This window comes from Miscanthus floridulus, chromosome 14 (assembly GCF_019320115.1).
Source record: "Miscanthus floridulus cultivar M001 chromosome 14, ASM1932011v1, whole genome shotgun sequence".
In the NCBI taxonomy this organism is placed as follows: Eukaryota; Viridiplantae; Streptophyta; class Magnoliopsida; order Poales; family Poaceae; genus Miscanthus; species Miscanthus floridulus.
The window spans coordinates 98019860-98037808 of NC_089593.1; the positions used below are offsets into that span (position 1 = coordinate 98019860).

Genomic DNA, 17949 nt, shown 5'->3' on the forward strand with positions numbered 1-17949 from the left:
GGGAAGCAGGTCAAGCATCACCAATGCAAGCACTGTCTGCTAAAGTTTTCGGTTTATCGAAAGGTTCTGTTAGCAGAGTAGAAAGAGGGATCGAAGAGTTTGGGGACGAACTCAGAGAAGAACAGAGAAAGGGGAGCAGGTAGGAACGAGGGCAGGTTGTATTAGAATCCTGTTTTGTTCTTTCTTGATACCACCCACTCCATCTCTCGGCTCTCCTTAAGTATTGCAGGATACATGCAACTCATAAGCTACTGCCACTGGGGTCCTACGACACGAGTACTGGGGCGAGTCACGCGGGTGGAGCGACGAGGTCCACGCGGTGCGCGTGGGGAGTCTTCAGCGCCTGATGTCGGACCCGCTACAGTGCCTTGGGCCGCATTGTCTTCAGGCTCCGGCTCCTGGGTATGTTCAGTGTTGCTGACAGGTTCATAACAAAATTAACAACAGGTACCTGACCTGGAACTGGAACCAAGATGTCTAGTTCAAATGGTGCTCTTAGTTCTTAGTTCTTACTATTTTCGAGAGAAGTGTTCTATGAATTTCCTGCGTGCATCCCTGCTGGATCCGCCGCTGCTCCAACACCAATTGCCAGGTTCCAACGTTGTTCCACTTGTCCTTCTGTAAACTCTTGTGATCCACACCTTGGTCCCAGTGATCTCACAAACTGCATCCGGAATTGGCATGCTACTACCAGTGACCTCCTCATTCCCCTCCGACACACCGTTGTCACTAACTGCATCCGGAATTGGCGTGCTACCCATGGCCTCATCATTCCTCTTCAATCTTTCTGGCGATGCAGTTACAATCGGTTTGCCTTCTTTCTCAGCTTTTGAGCTGCCAGAATCTATTTTTACTGAACCTTTTTTGTCTTTGATGACGCTATCTGAACATGAGCCTGCGTTTTCCTCGTTGCATTTGTTGCTGCTGCAAGTAGGCCCTTTGTTTACTACTGCAACATCAGCGATGTCTTCCATACTCTTAACAGGGTATCCAGACTCCATATTTGCTTCTTCTGATGCCAAGACCTTGATGCATTTGCTAGTCTTACCAGTGTCTCCAAACTCCCCACTTGCTTCATCTGATTCCGCAACACTGATGCCTTTTATACTCTTAGCAGCGTCACCCACCTCTACGATCATTTTTGAGTTGTCTGCTTCCAATTCCCCGTCCTTTATGCTGTCACAGCCCACATATGCATCTGCTTTTGATATAGCATCATGCAGACTGGCACTTTCGAATTCTTCTAGCAGTAGCTCTCTTATTCTCTGCCTTAGACCAGATGCTTCTTCAGGTTTGAACCAACTGCGACTAAACTGTGGAATACACAAGTGCAGTATCAAACATCTCAGTCAGTCTTAAAAGCTCAAAGAAACAGCATGGTAACAACTGAACAAGTACAGAAAGTAGGTGGCAGCACTAACCATGCCAAGTTTATCGGTTGCGAACCTTGCTGGTGCCACTTTTATAAACTGTTCAATATAATAAAGCATGAAGATGCCACAGTCGTACGCATTATTCTGCTGCGGAACCTAGCAGTTGTTAAAACCATGTTATATTGATTTACCAGTAAACTGTACCAAGTAATCGCAATCTCAACAAATATTTAACGCAAACATCTGGAAACCTATATACCAAGGGGAACTGATGATGGAAGCACTTTATAGTGTTACTTTGCAACATTGGTAAACTGAATGTACCTGGACAGTTTCCTTGCGTATATCAGTTAGAAGACACGGCCAAGCTGGCTCTGCAACGGATAAGAAGCGCCATTCCTTTTCAAGGTACCTGCAACATGTAGTTGATGCTGTCAGTGTTGTCAGTGTTGTGAAGAGTACAGTAGGTCACTTACACTAAAACTCAGCAGCAAGCAAGTCTGCCATATCTTAGAATTTCTTGTTTCTGAATAACAAGAGTGAAAAATAGCTAAACTCTAGCTGGATAACTATAGCTGAGATTGTTACTTGCCTCCCAACTGTGTTCAAGATCTTATTACTGCGATGCATCCCTAGGGAGTCCAGATGAAGTATGATTGGTTCTGAAATTTCCTCTTTTGGAGGAAGGCAAATGATTACCAAGCTCCAGTGCTCCCTGGTTTACAAATGCAAATAGGAAAGTCTCCATAAAATATACTATATAAAAAGGTACATCATGAAAAACATGATTGTAGGTTTCAAACGCATTCAGCATATGCTAAAAGGCAACATTTCAGGTGACAATAAAAAAAGGTTTAACAGCAATACAGGGATAAGGAGAACATTAGGAACCTCTGAGCCACATTCCTAATATGATAGAATTTAAAATGGATCCACATGAACCATGAGGCTTGCTAACAAGCTAATAATGTCTTAAACTTATACAAGTGTGCCTTTGAGAACAAATTATATTAATAATTGTATTTTGGCTTCATAATGTAAATGTCTTATCCAGTATGAACTTACTTGGCATGGATAGGCAAGATGATGTATGCGTTATTGAATATATTGACACCTTTCCACCATCTTCTCAACTTTGGGAAGTCACGCTAGAACAAAATCCAACGGAAGAAATAAATTTTGTCATATAAGATAACATGTTATGGTAATATAAAAAACATGATGAATAAACAAGTAGCACAGAAGATAATGTCAACACATGAACACAAAAGAAATGAGAGAAGAAAACCGGGAGGAATTTTTATTAGAAAAACAAGATGATCAAATTTTGTGAAGGACTGGTGGGAAAATAGTGCAAATGAGCTATATTGAAATGCAGTTGAATAAAACTCAAGGATGTGTTTAGTTGCCTTCTTAAACCTGCATTGTATATCCTGAATGAGTGGAAGCATGATGAGTAGATGCAATGAACCAAAAAGAAGAGTGTCCGATTGCATGGGCAGATGCAGCGACCTTGTATACACGGATGCAATGAACTTGTAAAGATGTTTGGTTGTTTCTATGAGCGGGTGCAGTGGCCACTCCACCTGATACTGACATGTGGGCCTATTGCAAATGCAATGCATCCACCGAGCCTGCATGAGAGAAGCTAAATTTGGGGCTTGCACTCATATGAGATGATGGTGTATTTCTGCATCCATCCGTGCGGGCAACCAAACGCCCTTCTCTATAAGATTATACGCATCTACCCATGCAGAAGGATGACCTTCATGCGAGGCAAACACATCCCAAAATGTGCACCCAACCGATAAGCGGACCAGGTCACAAGGGGCACAAGAAAAATGGCAATTCCTCACTCAAAAAGAAAATAATTAGTTAATTGAAGTTTCACACTCAAGAATGCGGCTTGGCACAGTGGTTGAGTCTCTACTTATGGCTTGGAGGTCCTAGGTTCGAACTAGCCTCCTTGCAGAATAAGAAAGGGTAAGGCTATCTAGAAATTCCCTTTACTTGTGGCTTGGAGGTCCTAGGTTCGAACCAGCCTCCTTGTAGAGTAAGAAAGGGTATGGCTGTCTAGAAATTTATTTTTGCAGACCTCATCTTGTATGGGAGCTTTCAGAACTGGGTATACCATTTTTTAATTGTGGTCCCACACAAGAAAAGAAGAAAAAAATCCCTTCCACAGACCTTGCCTTGTACGAGAGCTTTCAGAACTGGGTATGCAACTTTTGAATTTTAGTCCCACCCAAGAAAAGAAGGATCTACCTCATAGCCACTAGCAAGGAAGAATATAAACTACGTATTCCATAGCAGTTGATCCTATCTCCTTCCAATAATGGTGGTGCGCTGCGGCACAATCAATGAATGAACCCTAGTTGAAAGGCTTTAACTCGCAGGCCATTTTGGTTGTGGCTTCTTTCGAAACACTAAAACAAGTGTGTGTTTGAGTCTAAGTACAGTTGTGGTCTGTGGGATCCATGAAGAAGGTCTAGTCTGGTTCTCGGCAGGAGCTTCCGGTTTGAGCTCTATCATGCCACACATATCTTTTGTTTGGATAGCATTTCTCTCAGACGTGTCGCATATGAAAGTTTAACTATTTGAGTTGGTGTGTGTGTGTGTCCGTTTTTCCTTCTTTGTATTTGGGTACTAATGATTCATTCCTTCTTAACAAGGGGATGAGCAGCTCTCTTGACAAGTTTGGGGAAAAAATAACATAAACTTATTACAAGGCGCTCATGTATTACGTACCCTGAATAGTATAATTATCCCAATTTTGAACAAAGACATAATGCAAGACATTTGGTAAGAGAAGTATGACTTCATCACAAAAAAAGATCATACCCGCTGAAACAATGCTTTTTCAAGCTTTCCAAAAAAATACGTGTTAAATATGTAGAATTTCTCTCTGAAATTTTCATTACACAATCTGGTCCTTTCGATGTACCTGCACAGCAAAATCTCAGAAAGAATACAGAGTGCAGTCTTAATACCTCCCAGGAAATAGCATAGCTCAGAGTTCACATAATACTACTTTACAAATTCTTCAGCTAAATAGCCCACAGTGAATAGTTTGGTGGTGTATAAGACAATAGAATGCGAAACAACAGTAGAAGACCAAGCATTAAATTTCTTAAAAAAATAGCAAGCATTAACACCTAAATACTCCCACAGGTAACCCTTTCATTGATTACTTCTTATTTGTTTGAAATATAAGCGATACACTGAAGCAGTTTGAGGAAAAAAATCATAATATAAAGTTACCACTTACTTGATGTAGAAGTTTATCACGTGTGAAGACAGAAATACTTCAGGATCAAGACATTTAATATCAGATCTGGTGAGCACGACAGCTTCTCGATCATCTCTGTTCACATAATAAAAGTCAACGGAAGGTAAAATGAACATCGACCATGAATTCATGATCTTCGGAGAAAAATGCACAATATTCACCTTGATGGGTAGTAGATCTTTGGTTCATTCCTGAAAACACAACTGGTTGAGTTGAAACATAAACTCAAAGGTAAGCTAACAGTGTACATGATGAATACAACACTAGAGAGGAGCTTACAGTCTGTCAGACATCTCACGGTTTACTTCTTCCTTAGGTTCCATATCTTCATCATCCAATAGAACCACATCTTGAACCTTAAAGGCCACTCGTACAAATAAATGTATAAGTTCAAAATTACATGTAAAAGTGGTGCCAGGATCAAACTACTATGAGAAAGCATGGTAGAGCGCCCAACAAACGGACTGCTCTTGACAATGTGACATATATATGACAGCCAAGCTTGTTATAAACAAATAATACCATGGTAAGTTATCAATAGAAAGTATAGCGGTATCTATTAAAGAGGAGAATAACCACCCAACCTTTCTGAACACAAGATTTAGTGCAAAATACAAAACTTTGTAACCTCATGTTAACAAAGAGAGTTTATTTTTCTCAACCTTACCCATCCTTGCTAGTGAGCAATCATTAATGCAACCAAGCCATCAGTAATGCAAAGAAATGTCCTTGATGGTAAAAACCAATTCACTACAATCTCTACTGTTCTTATGACCACTGAAGTCAAACATGATATGCTCATTACACATTGCATGCAATAGGATTACACTGAAATGCAACATAATATAATTTTCACATTTAGCAGTTAATCCAAAATGAGGATTGTGTGACTTTAACACTCAAGGAACAGGAAAACATGGATGATTAGTTACGGAACAAGAAATTAATGATTATTCACAAAGTACACTTCTTGGTATAGCTTAGTGAAAGAAGATAGGGAGAATAAATTCTCTATTGTTGTAGGCTGTACTTGTACAACAATGAGTGTATATGCAAGGAAAGAATCAAAACCTCTAATCTAGCCTAATTAATATAGGCTATAAAAGTTCATGCAGATATGATCTGCTATTAGAGTCAGTAATGACTGAGATTGGAAGACAGTAATGGCTAGGATAATGTCATTATAATATCCCTCTGCGGTGTCAACTGGGGGTAGAGTGGACGTTGAGACTGGGGCAAACTTCCTTGAAGATCAAGTCGAAAACCCTTTGGTGAAGATGTACACATATTGGGGAGTCGTGGGAATGTGAAGGACACGAACTTCTCCAAGAAAGACGCGTTCACGGACAAAATCAATCTCCACATGTTTAGTCCTCTAATGTTGCGCGGGATCTATGGAGAGGTAATCTGCACTTTTGTTGTCACCGTAGACAACAGTAGTTTTCTATAGAGGACGACGGAGCTCAGCGAGCAGCTGGCAGAACCAACAAACTTCAAGGACAAGGTTTCCTCATTGGAGCGAGGCACGGTATGTTGTCATTTGGAAGACCAAGAAATGAGGTTCTCACCAACAAAAACTCAATAACCAGATGTGGATCGCCGTGTATCTAGGAAGCTCGCCCAATCAACATCGGAGTACACTGTGAGGGTGTTGATAGAGTTGTGAGAGAGCTGAAGACGATGGGTTAAAGTGCCTTTCACGTACCACAGTATGCTCCTGAGGGCAGTGCATATGCAACCACGCTTGCTGCATAGCATGTGTGATACTGTCGGGGTGAGTGAGAGTGAGGTACCGTAGGGTGCTCGCAAGGCTCCTATAGGGGCTTGGATCAGCAACAGGTCCTTCCTCCTTTGGCTGTAAGCTTGGAGGTGGATTTAATGGCGGTGGACCTAGGGTTGCAGTTTGTCATCTTGGTGTGTTCCTGAATTTCAGCAGCATATTTCTCTTGGGAGCAGTGATGGGAAGGAAGGAAGTAATGGAGTGGACCAAGGTCTGTTATTGCAAACTCTTGCTGGAGAGAGTTGATGACACGATAAAGAAGAATTGTAGTGGAAACAGTGAGGTTGATGTCATCAACATAGAGGAGCAAGTATGCCGTCTTGCACCCTTGGTTGAAGATGAACAGTGAGGGGGTCACACTTGGAGTCTTTGAAATAGATGGAGAGAATGAACTCAAGGAACTGACTGATCTAGGCACAGGGAGCCCGTTTGAGACCGTCAAAGGACTTGTTGAGGCAGCAGACATGATGGGGATTGGCAGGGTCAATGAAGCCAAAGGTGGCTGACAATACACCATTTCTTGAAGGACGCCATTGAGAAAGGCGTTCTTTACATTACATCGAGTTGGTGCATAGGTCAATAGCTGTTTTGATTGTCGCTGATTTGATGATGAGGTTGAAAGTCTCAACGTAATCAATGCTAGGTTGCTGTGAGAAACCACGCAAAACTACTGTGTGCCTTGTACCGAGCCAAGGAGCCATCGAAGTTGTACGTGTTTTGGTACACCCATTTGCCAAGATGACATTGGAGTTGGGAGGTGGGACAAGGTCCCATGTTTGGTTGGTTGTGAGAGCATTGAACTCCTCGACCATGGCAGCACGCCAAAACAGATCAGCGAGCGCACCATGGTATTTTTTCAGCATTGAAGAGATGGTGGGTCGATGATGGAGGCACTATAGGTGAGGTAGTCCTTGGGAACGCGAATGCCATCTTGGCATAGGTCAGTGGCGAAGCTACGTTGTAGCTTGTTGGTGTGTATGCACCCACAAAAATTTGAAAAACCAATATTAGGATCAAACTTTCACCATGTTTGCAGTTTAAATTTTCACACCTATAAGAGAAGCGCACCACCCTCTAATTTGCTCTAGCTTCGCCACTAGCATAGGTAGACATTGGGTGTGAGTTTTGGATAGGCTTGACACTGCTATGTGGGCACTGATAGGCCATTGTAACTCCCACGCACTTGATTTGGGGTTTCAAAGTAGGCCTTGGTGCAGGGGAGACAACTATCGTCGGTACGATTGCAGGAGCCACGTGCGGCAAAGAAGGCGTGTGCGCAAGGACTACGTGTGGCATAGGGGGTGTGCCTGGCATGGAAGAAGCGAAGGGTAGGCATGTGCTGAAGAAGACTACACAGATGCAGTTTTGTGGCTGTCGGCTGATTTTAGCAACTCCTCATAAAATAGAGACGTGTTTGGAACACGTATCACAACGATTCCACCATGATGGGCCCTTTGTGTGGGCATTGGAGCCAAGACAAAGGGCAGGATGCAGCAGTCATCCTCCTCCAAGAACCTTTATGAAGAAGAGTCTAGTGCGGATCGATCCGCATGTGGAAAACATGATTCATCAAAAAAATATGTCATGATATAATCACACAATTTGTAAACAAATGAGGCAACAATATCCTTTGTGGTTTGTGGGGTATCCAAGAAGGATGCACTCTGTAGACCGAGGAGCAAGTTTGTGAGGAATTGTGGAGGAAAGGTTAGGATAACATCGACATCCAAAAACCCGAAGGTGACCATATGATGGTGAAATTTAAGGTTTTTATGGGAGGCGATTAAGGATGTGTGTTGATGTAAGAAGTGCTTCAGCCCAAAACTTAGGAGGTAGACATACTTCGAAAAGCAAAGCTTGGATGATGTTATTGTTAGTTCTAATGATGTGCTTGGCTTTACGATTTTGTTGCGATGTGTAGTGACAGGAGAAAAGTAGCTGGGTGCCGAGGGTGAGGAAGAAATCTCGAGTGAATGCGTTGCCAAATTATTTTCCATTGTTGCATTTGATATAGGAGAATCGAGTATTTTGTGGTGTGAGGCACTAAAATGTCAAATTTTTGTACAAGAGGGAAAGCCCACAGTGATGAATGTAATCATCTAAACAAACAAGAAAATACTTGTTGCCGGATATACTTTTAATTGGAGATGTCCATACATCACAATGAACAATCTGGAAAGATTTATTTGTGTGCAACAAAGAAGACTAAAATAGAAGCTTGGTATGCTTTCCTAATTTACATGCATGACAAGTAGGAGTAGCTGATCTATTGCATGAGATGGTGTTTGTGGTGGCGAGGTGTTGAAGAATAGAAGTTCCAACATGACCAAGGCAATGATGCCAGAGTGTGTTGTCGATGGATGGCATAATGAAGGCACATGGCAGTGCTAGAGGGATAGGGTATAGGTTCACCGGAGCTATTGCAACAAAGCATCAATATCTTGGTTTGAAGATCCTTCATAGAGAGGCAAAAGGGTATACTTTTTTCTCAAACATGTAGGAGGACTGCGTATCATTTCATTATAAGTAGAAAAAACGGTCTGAATACATGCTAATTCCATGACTTGGGTTAGTTTTTTTTACATTCGCGCCCTTTTAATTAGATAAAAACAACATAGCTCTACTAATGTCCTAGAAGAGAGCCCAACGCCTTGGCTCCTACCATCACCCATAGGTGACCTTGGTTGTGCACCTCATGCAACACCATCGCCTCTGAGGGTGAGATGTTCTCAAACATGCATTGATTCCAATGTTTCTAGATCATCCAAGCAATGAGGATGACTAATGTGTTTAGTCCCTTCCTCGCTTCCTTGGCCATCCCACGTGTGCTTCATCACCACCAAGATTGGAACTCATCGTCATCTTGTGAAGGCGCAAGGACATCAAGTCCTAGATGATGAAGCACAACAAACCACACTTGGCATGAGAACACGCAAGATATCAAGACATGGTCAATAGTCTCACTCTCTTTGTCGCATAAAGGGCACCATGGAGGGTGAGGCAATCCATGGCGAGCCAGGTGTTCTACCATCTAGCATCGCTTGTGTGCCACCATCCAGAGAAAGAGCTTGCACTTCAATGGTTCCCATGTGTTCCAGATGTGCTTGTGAGGCTCAAAAACAATAGCACCATTGAAGAATCGACAATAGGCGAACTTGGTGGTATACAAACCAGAGAGCTCGACAGACTATGGACCAGAGCTCGACAGACTCCATACATGGACGTCTTCTTGGTCTGCATGTAGCTAAAATCATCCCAAACCCATCTCAAAACCGTAGACAGTTGACAATCACCGCAGCCGAGAGACCTCCAGAAATGTCGTGAACCTAGGTCCAATCTTGAAGTGCCTTGGCCACATTTTGTCATCCCATAGCACGCCTTTTGATGAAGGGGATCAGATCCAGCGCTAGATCTTGGACGGACTTGCCGTGGAGGCATAGGTCTATCTAGAACTTTGTGTTCTGCCCATTTCCCACCATAGAAGTGATCGAGATTGCAAACATGGATTTGGCACAAGGGTGCATCACAACATCAAACTTATCCAATGGCCGCGTATGATCCGTCTTCTTGCTCAACTACAACCAACGCATTCCAAGAGCCCATCCCAAGGTCTCCAAGTTGTGGATGCCTAAGCCTCCCAACTTCATCGGCTTGCAAGCCCTTTCCCAAGCAATCGGTCAGTGCCCGCCACTGACATCCCGATGTCCCTTCTAGAGGAATGCCCGACAGCATTTGCCAATCGCGCGAAATCACTCATTTGGGGACATCCATGGCTATTAGCATGTAGATCGGCATGATGGTGAGCACCGCATGGATGAGGACAGATCGCCCAATGGTGTTCAGCAGAGCTACCTTCCACCCAGGTAGCATATCAGGGATCTTGTCAATGATGGGTTGTGATTCCGCCTTGTCATCTTCCTTATCGACAGCGGCAAACCAAAATATTTGCACGGGAATTCCTTGATCTCACAGGAAGGGGTCATAGTGATCACTGAGAGCTCATCACCCTAGCATCATATTGGGACCGCAGAGCTCTTGGCCACATTTGTTTGTAGCCCTGATGCGTCTAAGATGGGATTGGAGTAGAGCCAGAGGCGGTATTAGGTGAGAACCATCACCCACCATGACTCTGGAAGGAGGCATGTGTTGAGGAGTGGATAGATTACCAGAGTTGGAAGAGTGGTGCTAAGAAGCACCTGAGTCCATGTATATCATGGAGAGGTGGTGTTCACTTGAAGGGCCATGGCGTTCATGGGGAAGAGCAGCAGCAATGGTTGCAGCTAGTGTGGCAATAGGATATGCTTGTGGGTGCTCACCCATGGTAAGAAAGAGAGGAGCAGGAAGAGAGAGGAGAGGTAGCAGGATCATGAATTAGGCTGGTACCATGAAAGAAGATAGGGGGGAATAAATTTTTTGTTGTAGACAGTACTTATAAAACAGTGAGTGTACATGCAAAGGAAAGAATACAAAATATCCTCTAATGTAGCATAATTAATACAGCCTATAAAATTACATGCAGATATGATCTGCTATTAGGTCCCGAAATGAATGAGATATGAAAACTAGTAATGGCTAGGATAATGCCATTCTAACAATTAGTATCAAATACCAACCTTTCGAGAATGAACAGAAGATGAATTATGAAGCTGTTGCTTCCTCCTGCATAGAAGGATGCAGGATTAGAGCTGATGATTGATACTTCTAAATGGAGCGAAGTAATAAGTTATAAATACAATAATTTAGTACATCATACATGCCAATAGATATGACCATACGTGCACAATATGCAAATGCTTGTGAAACATAACTATTAAGTAAGGCAGAGAATATCTTTAAAAAGCATACAAATTTCCATATAAGGTCACATTTTCATTAACCCAGATGGTTGTACAAAATGCACAGATAAAATCATAAAATTACTAGTTAGAAAGGTAATAACATAAATAACTTGTCTATAAACACACAAGGAAAATGGACGCCTACCTCTCAGAGAATCTACTGGGAAGTGAACTTTCATAATCAGACTCCTCTGGATCAGTGGCATGAGCCCTCCGTTTGTTCACATAAGGTTTCATTTTTCCACCATGGCCTCGGTTTCTCCTTTTATTCAAGGGTAGCTGCATTCACAATTCCCTCATAAGTCATAAATGTCCAAGATAGAGATGCCCGTGGATAAACAAAGCAAGAGAGAGAGAGAGAGGGGGGGGTTTGAAAAAAGTGTATTTTACCTGGCCATCATTCTTCTTCTGCCCACTAAACTTGGGAGATGACTTCGAACAGTGTTTGCGGCTCACATGTTCCCCCTGCTCATCCTCATCCACCGGACCTATACACACAAATGAAACATAACAAATCAGTGACTGCTTGTATCAATGAATGTTATGACCGACGTCACGTATCAACACCAGGGCCAACCTAGTGGCTAGGCCACACCGGTGGCTAGAGGGCTAGGCGCTCAGGATAGGCTATCTTTAGATATTTTTCCTATTTCCATAATTATAGGATCGTGATTGATTTGCTTGTAAGGTGAAGGGATAAATACCCCTTGACTCTTTTGGAAATAATGAAGCAAGGTAATATTCTTTCCTGGCCTCAAGGGCCATCTACCGAGCCTCCCTTCTCCCTCTCGTGATCATGCGCGCCCGCTCACCCTAGCGCCGCTGCCCCTCGTCACCACGGCACCAACCCGGTGACGGAAATTATGACCTCAGCCTCCCACCTCGTACCCCTACGCTCTTCGCAGTTGCGGTAGGATCCAGGATCCTGCCAGTGAACAACTATAGAAGATTTAACGACTGATTTATTCTAATTGATACTCCGCATAGATAGCATGCATTCCTGTGATACATGAGCCCAAATTCTCCCAATCCACCTTTAACCACTTGTAGTCTTTTTTTTTCGTGACAGTGCCTAGACACGTATTAACCACTTGTAGATGTGCAAGGTTAAAAAATGATAACGACAGCAAGCGTAGGAAACTTACTGAAATCGTATATGCCCTTAGAAGCAGAAGGAAGATCCTGTCCCAAACCAACATCAGCCTGCAAACCAAACGAGAAATGGTACTCTGAATAACCAACGCGATGTAGCTCATAAAGGGAGCGCACAAAACCTAGGCACACACTTCAAGAACTGAACACGCACAGATAATCAAACAACACAGCTTGATACAAGAATACAGCTCGATACAAGAGCACAGGAGCGAGATAGGGATGCATGTGGATCAACAAAGCAAGAGTTGAAAAAAGTGTATTTTACCTGGCCATCATTCTTCTTCTGCCCACTAAACTTGGGAGATGACTTCGAACAGTGTTCATGGCTCACATGTTCCCCCTGCTCATCCTCATCTACCAGACCTACACACAAATGAAATATAACAAATCAGTGACAGCTTGTATCAGTGAACAGCTACAATAGATTCAACGACTGTTTTGTTCATTGATACTTCACAGGGATAGCATGCATTCCCGCGATAAACTCAATAACCCCATGCCATGAGCCCAAATTCTCCCAATCCAGCCTTAACCATCCGCGGATGTGCAAGGTTAAAACTGGTAACGACGGCAAGTGTAGGAATCTTACTGAAATCATCTACGCCCTTAGAAGCAGAAGGAACATCCACATCCGGTCCCAAACCAACAGCAGCCTGCAAACCAAGCGAGAAATGGTACTATGAATAATAACTGATGGGATGTAGCTGACAAAGGGAGCGAACAAAACCTACGTAGAAAGTGCACAGATAATCAAACACCACAGCTCGTTTTCGTTGCAAGAGCACAGGAGCGAGCTAGCAGGTGTGCGTACCTTGGCCACCGCACGGGGGAGTCGGAAGTGCGGCCCGTCATCAACCTGCGTGCCGGGGCCAAAGCGCCGCTCTAACTCGTTGCGTGGCTCCTCAAACCTTTGGCGGCCGCCTGGAGATGCGGGGGCTTGCGACGCTGGCCCTGGGGAGTCGGAGCTAGCATCGACCGCGCCGTCGTGAGAAAAGGCGGACAGAAACACGCTATACCAGTCGATGTCGCTCCGCCTCCGCACCATTGTTGCCGCCAATCAGCCTGCGATCGGGGTGGAGGGGGAGATTCAAGTGGGAGTAGCCGCGTAGGTGGTATGGGACTGGCCTAGACTAGAGGGTTTTGCGTTCTGGAGTTTTGTGCGAGGGAAACACACGCAAGGAGCGTGAGGAGAAGAAATGGAGGTTTGCCGCTTAATTTTGTCGCTCAGCTTATGCTGAGAGGAAGATTCGGCTGCGGCGTGGGTGTGGGTTCGATAGTGCTAGGCCTTGTGGGCCTGGCGTTAGTTACCAGACACAGGTAGGTAGGTCTAGACCCGCTAAGGTCATGTTTGGATCCAAGCAGCCAATTGGCACTCCCTTTGTCTCGTATATGTGTAGCTTTCTAACCAGGTACAACAAAGATTCTCTAAACCTAGACATACGGTGTGTATGGGTACATGGAACATGCTATGAATCTAGACACTTAAACATACTGCAAGAACGACAGATATAGTGGGACAGAGAGATTTAATAATTAGCTCCTTTAAATTCAAATGGGATCCAGCTAATAGTTTAGCTGATTGTTAGCTAATACCCAATTAACAATTATTTCATTAGTTGGGCAAAACAAACTAATAGTAATTAGCTGCTTTCAATCCAAGCAAGATCTAGCTAATAGTTTACAAGCTAATAGTAATTAACTGCTTTGAATCCAAGGAGGATCCAACTAACAGTTCAACTAGCTAATTGTTAGCTAATACCTAATTAACAATTATTTCACTAGTTTAGCAAAACAAGTCAATAGTAATTAGCTACTTTGAATTCAAATGGGATACAGCTAATAGTTTAGCTGATTGTTAGCTAATACCCAATTAACAATTATTTCACTAGTTGGGCAAAACAAGTTAATAGTAATTAGCTACTTTGAATCCAAGCAGGATCCAGCTAATAGTTTAGCTAACTGTTAGCTAATACCCAATTAACAATTATTTCACTAGTTGAGCAAAACAAGCTAGTAGTAATTAGCTGCTTTGAATCCTAGCAGGATCCAGCTAACAGTTTACCTAATTGTTAGCTAATACCTAATTAATAATTATTTCACTAGTTGGGCAAAACAAGCTATAGTAATTAGCTGCTTTGAATCAAGCATGATCCAGCTAATAGTTTAGCTATTTGTTAGCTAATACCCAATTAACAATTATTTTACTAGTCGGGCAAAACAAGCTAATAGCAGTTAATAGTTAGCTATGAGCTAGCAGCTAGCTAACTATTACTATTAATGGATCCAAACAGGGCCTAAGTATGCTAAAGGGCTGGCCAGGCTAAAGGGACGTGTGAGGTCAGATTGTTAGGTTTTGGTTAAAAAATTGAACAAAATTCAGAAGGGTTCCTGCAAACAAATCCGGAAGAGGTTGCTGCAGTTCCCTCTTGAAGAGTAGTGAAATTTATGGGTGCATTGACCTGATGAAATTGATGAAACAATGACATGTTAGGATCGGCAAACGGTGTGGAATAGCTCAATGCAATCCATTAGTTTCATGTGCTCACATAGTCACACGCAAACAGCAGCACATATTTACAATTTGAAGAAGATTCATACTAGCTTAGGGAAACGTCACAGACATTGCATTACATGGCCCAACAAGAGGCTAGGGCAACTACATCTGGGAACAAATACCACATAACCAGCACTAGATAAACAGATCACTCGACGACATTGTCAGTTGTCACGCATGCTGTCAGTTGCTGTGTACATGCAGCGCAAACAGGACAAGCCTCAGTTCACTGGTTCCGAACTCCATGAGCAGCCAGTCCTTCCTCATGTCACGGACAATGCATTACATGGCCCAACAAGAGGCTAGGAAATTACATCTGGCAAACGAATACTACGATAACCAGCACTAGATAAACAGATCACTCGACCACATTGCCAATTGCCACGCATGCTGTGTGTCAGTTGCCGTGTACGTGCAACGCAAACAGGACAAGCCTCTCAGTTCACTGGTTCCTGATCTCCAAGAGCAGCCAGTCCTTCCTCATGTCCTCAGGCAGCGCCATGAGATGATCATCGCGGATAAGCGTAGCTGTACGCCCTCAGTAAATCAGCACATTCCTTGCTGTCATTCTTCGCAGCAGGACGAGCAACCCTTTTGCAATTGCCATCAACCTACCAAACAGAACACATGTTCGTTAATACTTTGTCAACCATGTCTTCGGCATTTGCAATTATTCACATCGATTGCTACATTCCAAATTTCCTCATCATAGTTTCAAGAGATGCCTACTGATAATAAAACAAGATAAAGGAAAGACACTACACTATAGGATACCTGCACATGATTCTTCTTCTTTCTTCCAACTAAAACAGGAGGAGATGACTTCAAACAGTATTTACAGTTACAGGGCACATGTCCCACCCGCTCATCCTCTTGATCTACAACACATAACACATCACTGACAGTTTGTATTAATGAACTGGAAGCACAATCAACAACCCTTCAATTCATACTAGTACTCCAAGCAAATAGCCAGCATTTTCTGAGACAAATTTAACCCATCCCATGAGCCCAATATTTCCCAATCCATTTGTTGGGAATGGTGGACGTACAAGGTTAAAAATTATAGTGACAACTGGTAGACACAATTGTGGAAATCTTACTGGGTTCCCCCGCGGCTGTTCGTCGTCCGACGACGCCCTCCTGACGGACCTCGCCCCAGCCCACACCAAATTTCACGCCCAGCCTATACATGTACTCAAGTCTCAAGTCAAGAGATATGCCATCATATATTATACTCCCTCCATCCCAAATTATAAGTCATTCCAAGAATCTTGGAGAGTCAAAGTTTTTCAAGTTTGACCAAATTTATATAACAAAATAATAATATTTATCATACCAAGTAAGTATCATTAGATTCTTCATTAGTTATATTTTTATATTATACCTATTTGATGTCATCAATCTCTGTGTTTCTCTCTATAATTTTAGTCAAACTTGAAAAAGTTTGACTCTCCAAGATTCTTGGAATGACTTACAATTTGGGATGGAGGGAGTATTTTTTTAGATAATAGATTTCGTTAATCCGGCCTTCATATCCCCGAAGCCAAAAGAAATCCAAGAGCACTTAAACTCACACCTCAACAAAGAGAACACAAAAAAAAAGAAATTCTTTTTTACCTCGGCACATCCCTGCTTCCCGACATCCTCTCCTGAAACAGCCAGATTGAGTGAGTGGAAGTCGTCAAGTTGCCGCCATCCCCTAGTGCGGCATCGTTGTGAACCTCCGCCGTTGCCATTTTCATCCGCTTCAAGTGAGCTGACACCACGTATCAGATCAGACACGAGCCGATAGGATCCGCTGCCGCTTTGTCAGATTCCAGGCCTCCGCCGCCCATAGGCACCCCACGTCATCTGGATGGCCGTTGCCTCTGCTGGAGTCCTCTGTAGGGCTGCCGCTGGGGACATGATCCGCCTCCTCCTCGCTGATCCTTGCACCAGCGCTTAGGCCACCACTGCCACCAATGGATCGATTGCCGGGAGCAAACAATCACCACGCCCGTATGCAGCTGCCGCCACTCAATGACCAAGCCGTCCACAAGCAGCCTGCACGCCCTAGACGCACCGCCATCGTGTAGCCCACGCTGTCCATGTGCTGCTTGAGCTCCCTAGGTGCACCACCACGCACGGCCGCCACCGCCACTACCAAACACTAGCTGCCCACCATATGCTCGCCGCGTCGCCCGAGCCGCCGCCGCCACACCATCAAGCGTGGCCGCCACAAGCCTTGCCGACGTAGATCCGGGCCAGCGACAGCTTAATGAAAACCGGATCTAGCAGCTCACTGGTGTCCACCGTCTTCGTCATCCGGCCAGCCATGCTGGGACATGGCGCCGATGGCTTCACACCGCGGATACGGGCGGGGGGCAGCCAGATCGAGCCGCAATGGCACTGAACAGACGCTACCAATGCTAGGACCTCGACCGCTGGATCAACTGGAGACAGCACCGGGAGAACACAACCGCGGGCACCGCTGACCGCGTGGACTCGCACACCGCGTCGTGGCCCTCGGCGCTCCCCACCGCGGCCTCCAGCACGCGGAGCGCCTGCCATGGGGACGTGCACACAGCGGCCGGCACGGCGCCGAGTCGGACAGCAAGCCCCGTGCGGCCTCCCGCCGCCTCAGGCATCGCCACCACGCCTGATAGATCCAGGCAGGGGAACGCCGGATCTGCACGCACCAGGACCTGTAACACGCGAGGAGAAAGAGTGAGGAAGACAGAGCAAGAAGGAGAAGGCGTGTTCCCGTTTCAGTAGCGTATTTTTTATGTATTATAAGTCATTTACGTTTTCGTGTTACACTGTCAAGTGGGCCTAAGAAGCCAGCGTCAGTATCAGGCACATAAGTGCCATAACTCTGTAAGAAACCTTCAGACATATTCAGAAATCGAAATCGCCTAAGGCTGAGGGCTGTCCTCGCCGGCGTTCCTCCGTATCTCATACTCAGCTTCCGTGCTCAC

At 44.2% G+C, this 17949-nt stretch overlaps 1 protein-coding gene and 1 pseudogene across 2 annotated transcripts; both read right to left on the reverse strand.

Annotated features, from left to right (window-relative positions):
* Nucleotides 1–512: 512 nt before the first annotated feature.
* On the reverse strand, nucleotides 513–13480 carry LOC136504102 (uncharacterized; annotated as a pseudogene).
* Nucleotides 13481–14959: 1479 nt separating this feature from the next.
* LOC136504612 (uncharacterized) lies at nucleotides 14960–16757 on the reverse strand. Of its 2 annotated transcripts, none has more exons than XR_010770932.1 (4): nucleotides 16569–16585; nucleotides 16093–16175; nucleotides 15764–15867; nucleotides 14960–15600 (listed from the first exon to the last, which is right to left on the reverse strand). XR_010770932.1 is itself a non-coding variant. In XM_066499571.1 (4 exons), exons 1-4 carry the CDS (start codon nucleotides 16732–16734, stop codon nucleotides 15499–15501), a joined length of 414 nt encoding a protein of 137 aa, XP_066355668.1. In that variant the 5' UTR covers nucleotides 16735–16757; the 3' UTR covers nucleotides 14960–15498. The 2 variants fall into 2 exon arrangements, 1 of the variants encoding a protein (XP_066355668.1); XM_066499571.1 differs by lacking the exon at nucleotides 16569–16585 and adding an exon at nucleotides 16610–16757.
* Between the last annotated feature and the right edge of the window lie 1192 nt (nucleotides 16758–17949).

What these genes read in the sequence shown, in the direction of transcription:
- LOC136504612 (XM_066499571.1), bottom strand. Translation starts at nt 16,734, where the DNA reads ATGAAAATGGCAACGGCGGAGGTTCACAACGATGCCGCACTAGGGGAT. An exon ending in GGAAGCAGGGATGTGCCGAG is followed by an intron (nt 16,176 to 16,609) that starts GTAAAAAAGAAT and finishes GTACATGTATAG; the next exon opens with GCTGGGCGTGAAATTTGGTG. An exon ending in AGAAGAAGAATCATGTGCAG is followed by an intron (nt 15,601 to 15,763) that starts GTATCCTATAGT and finishes TCTGTTTGGTAG; the next exon opens with GTTGATGGCAATTGCAAAAG.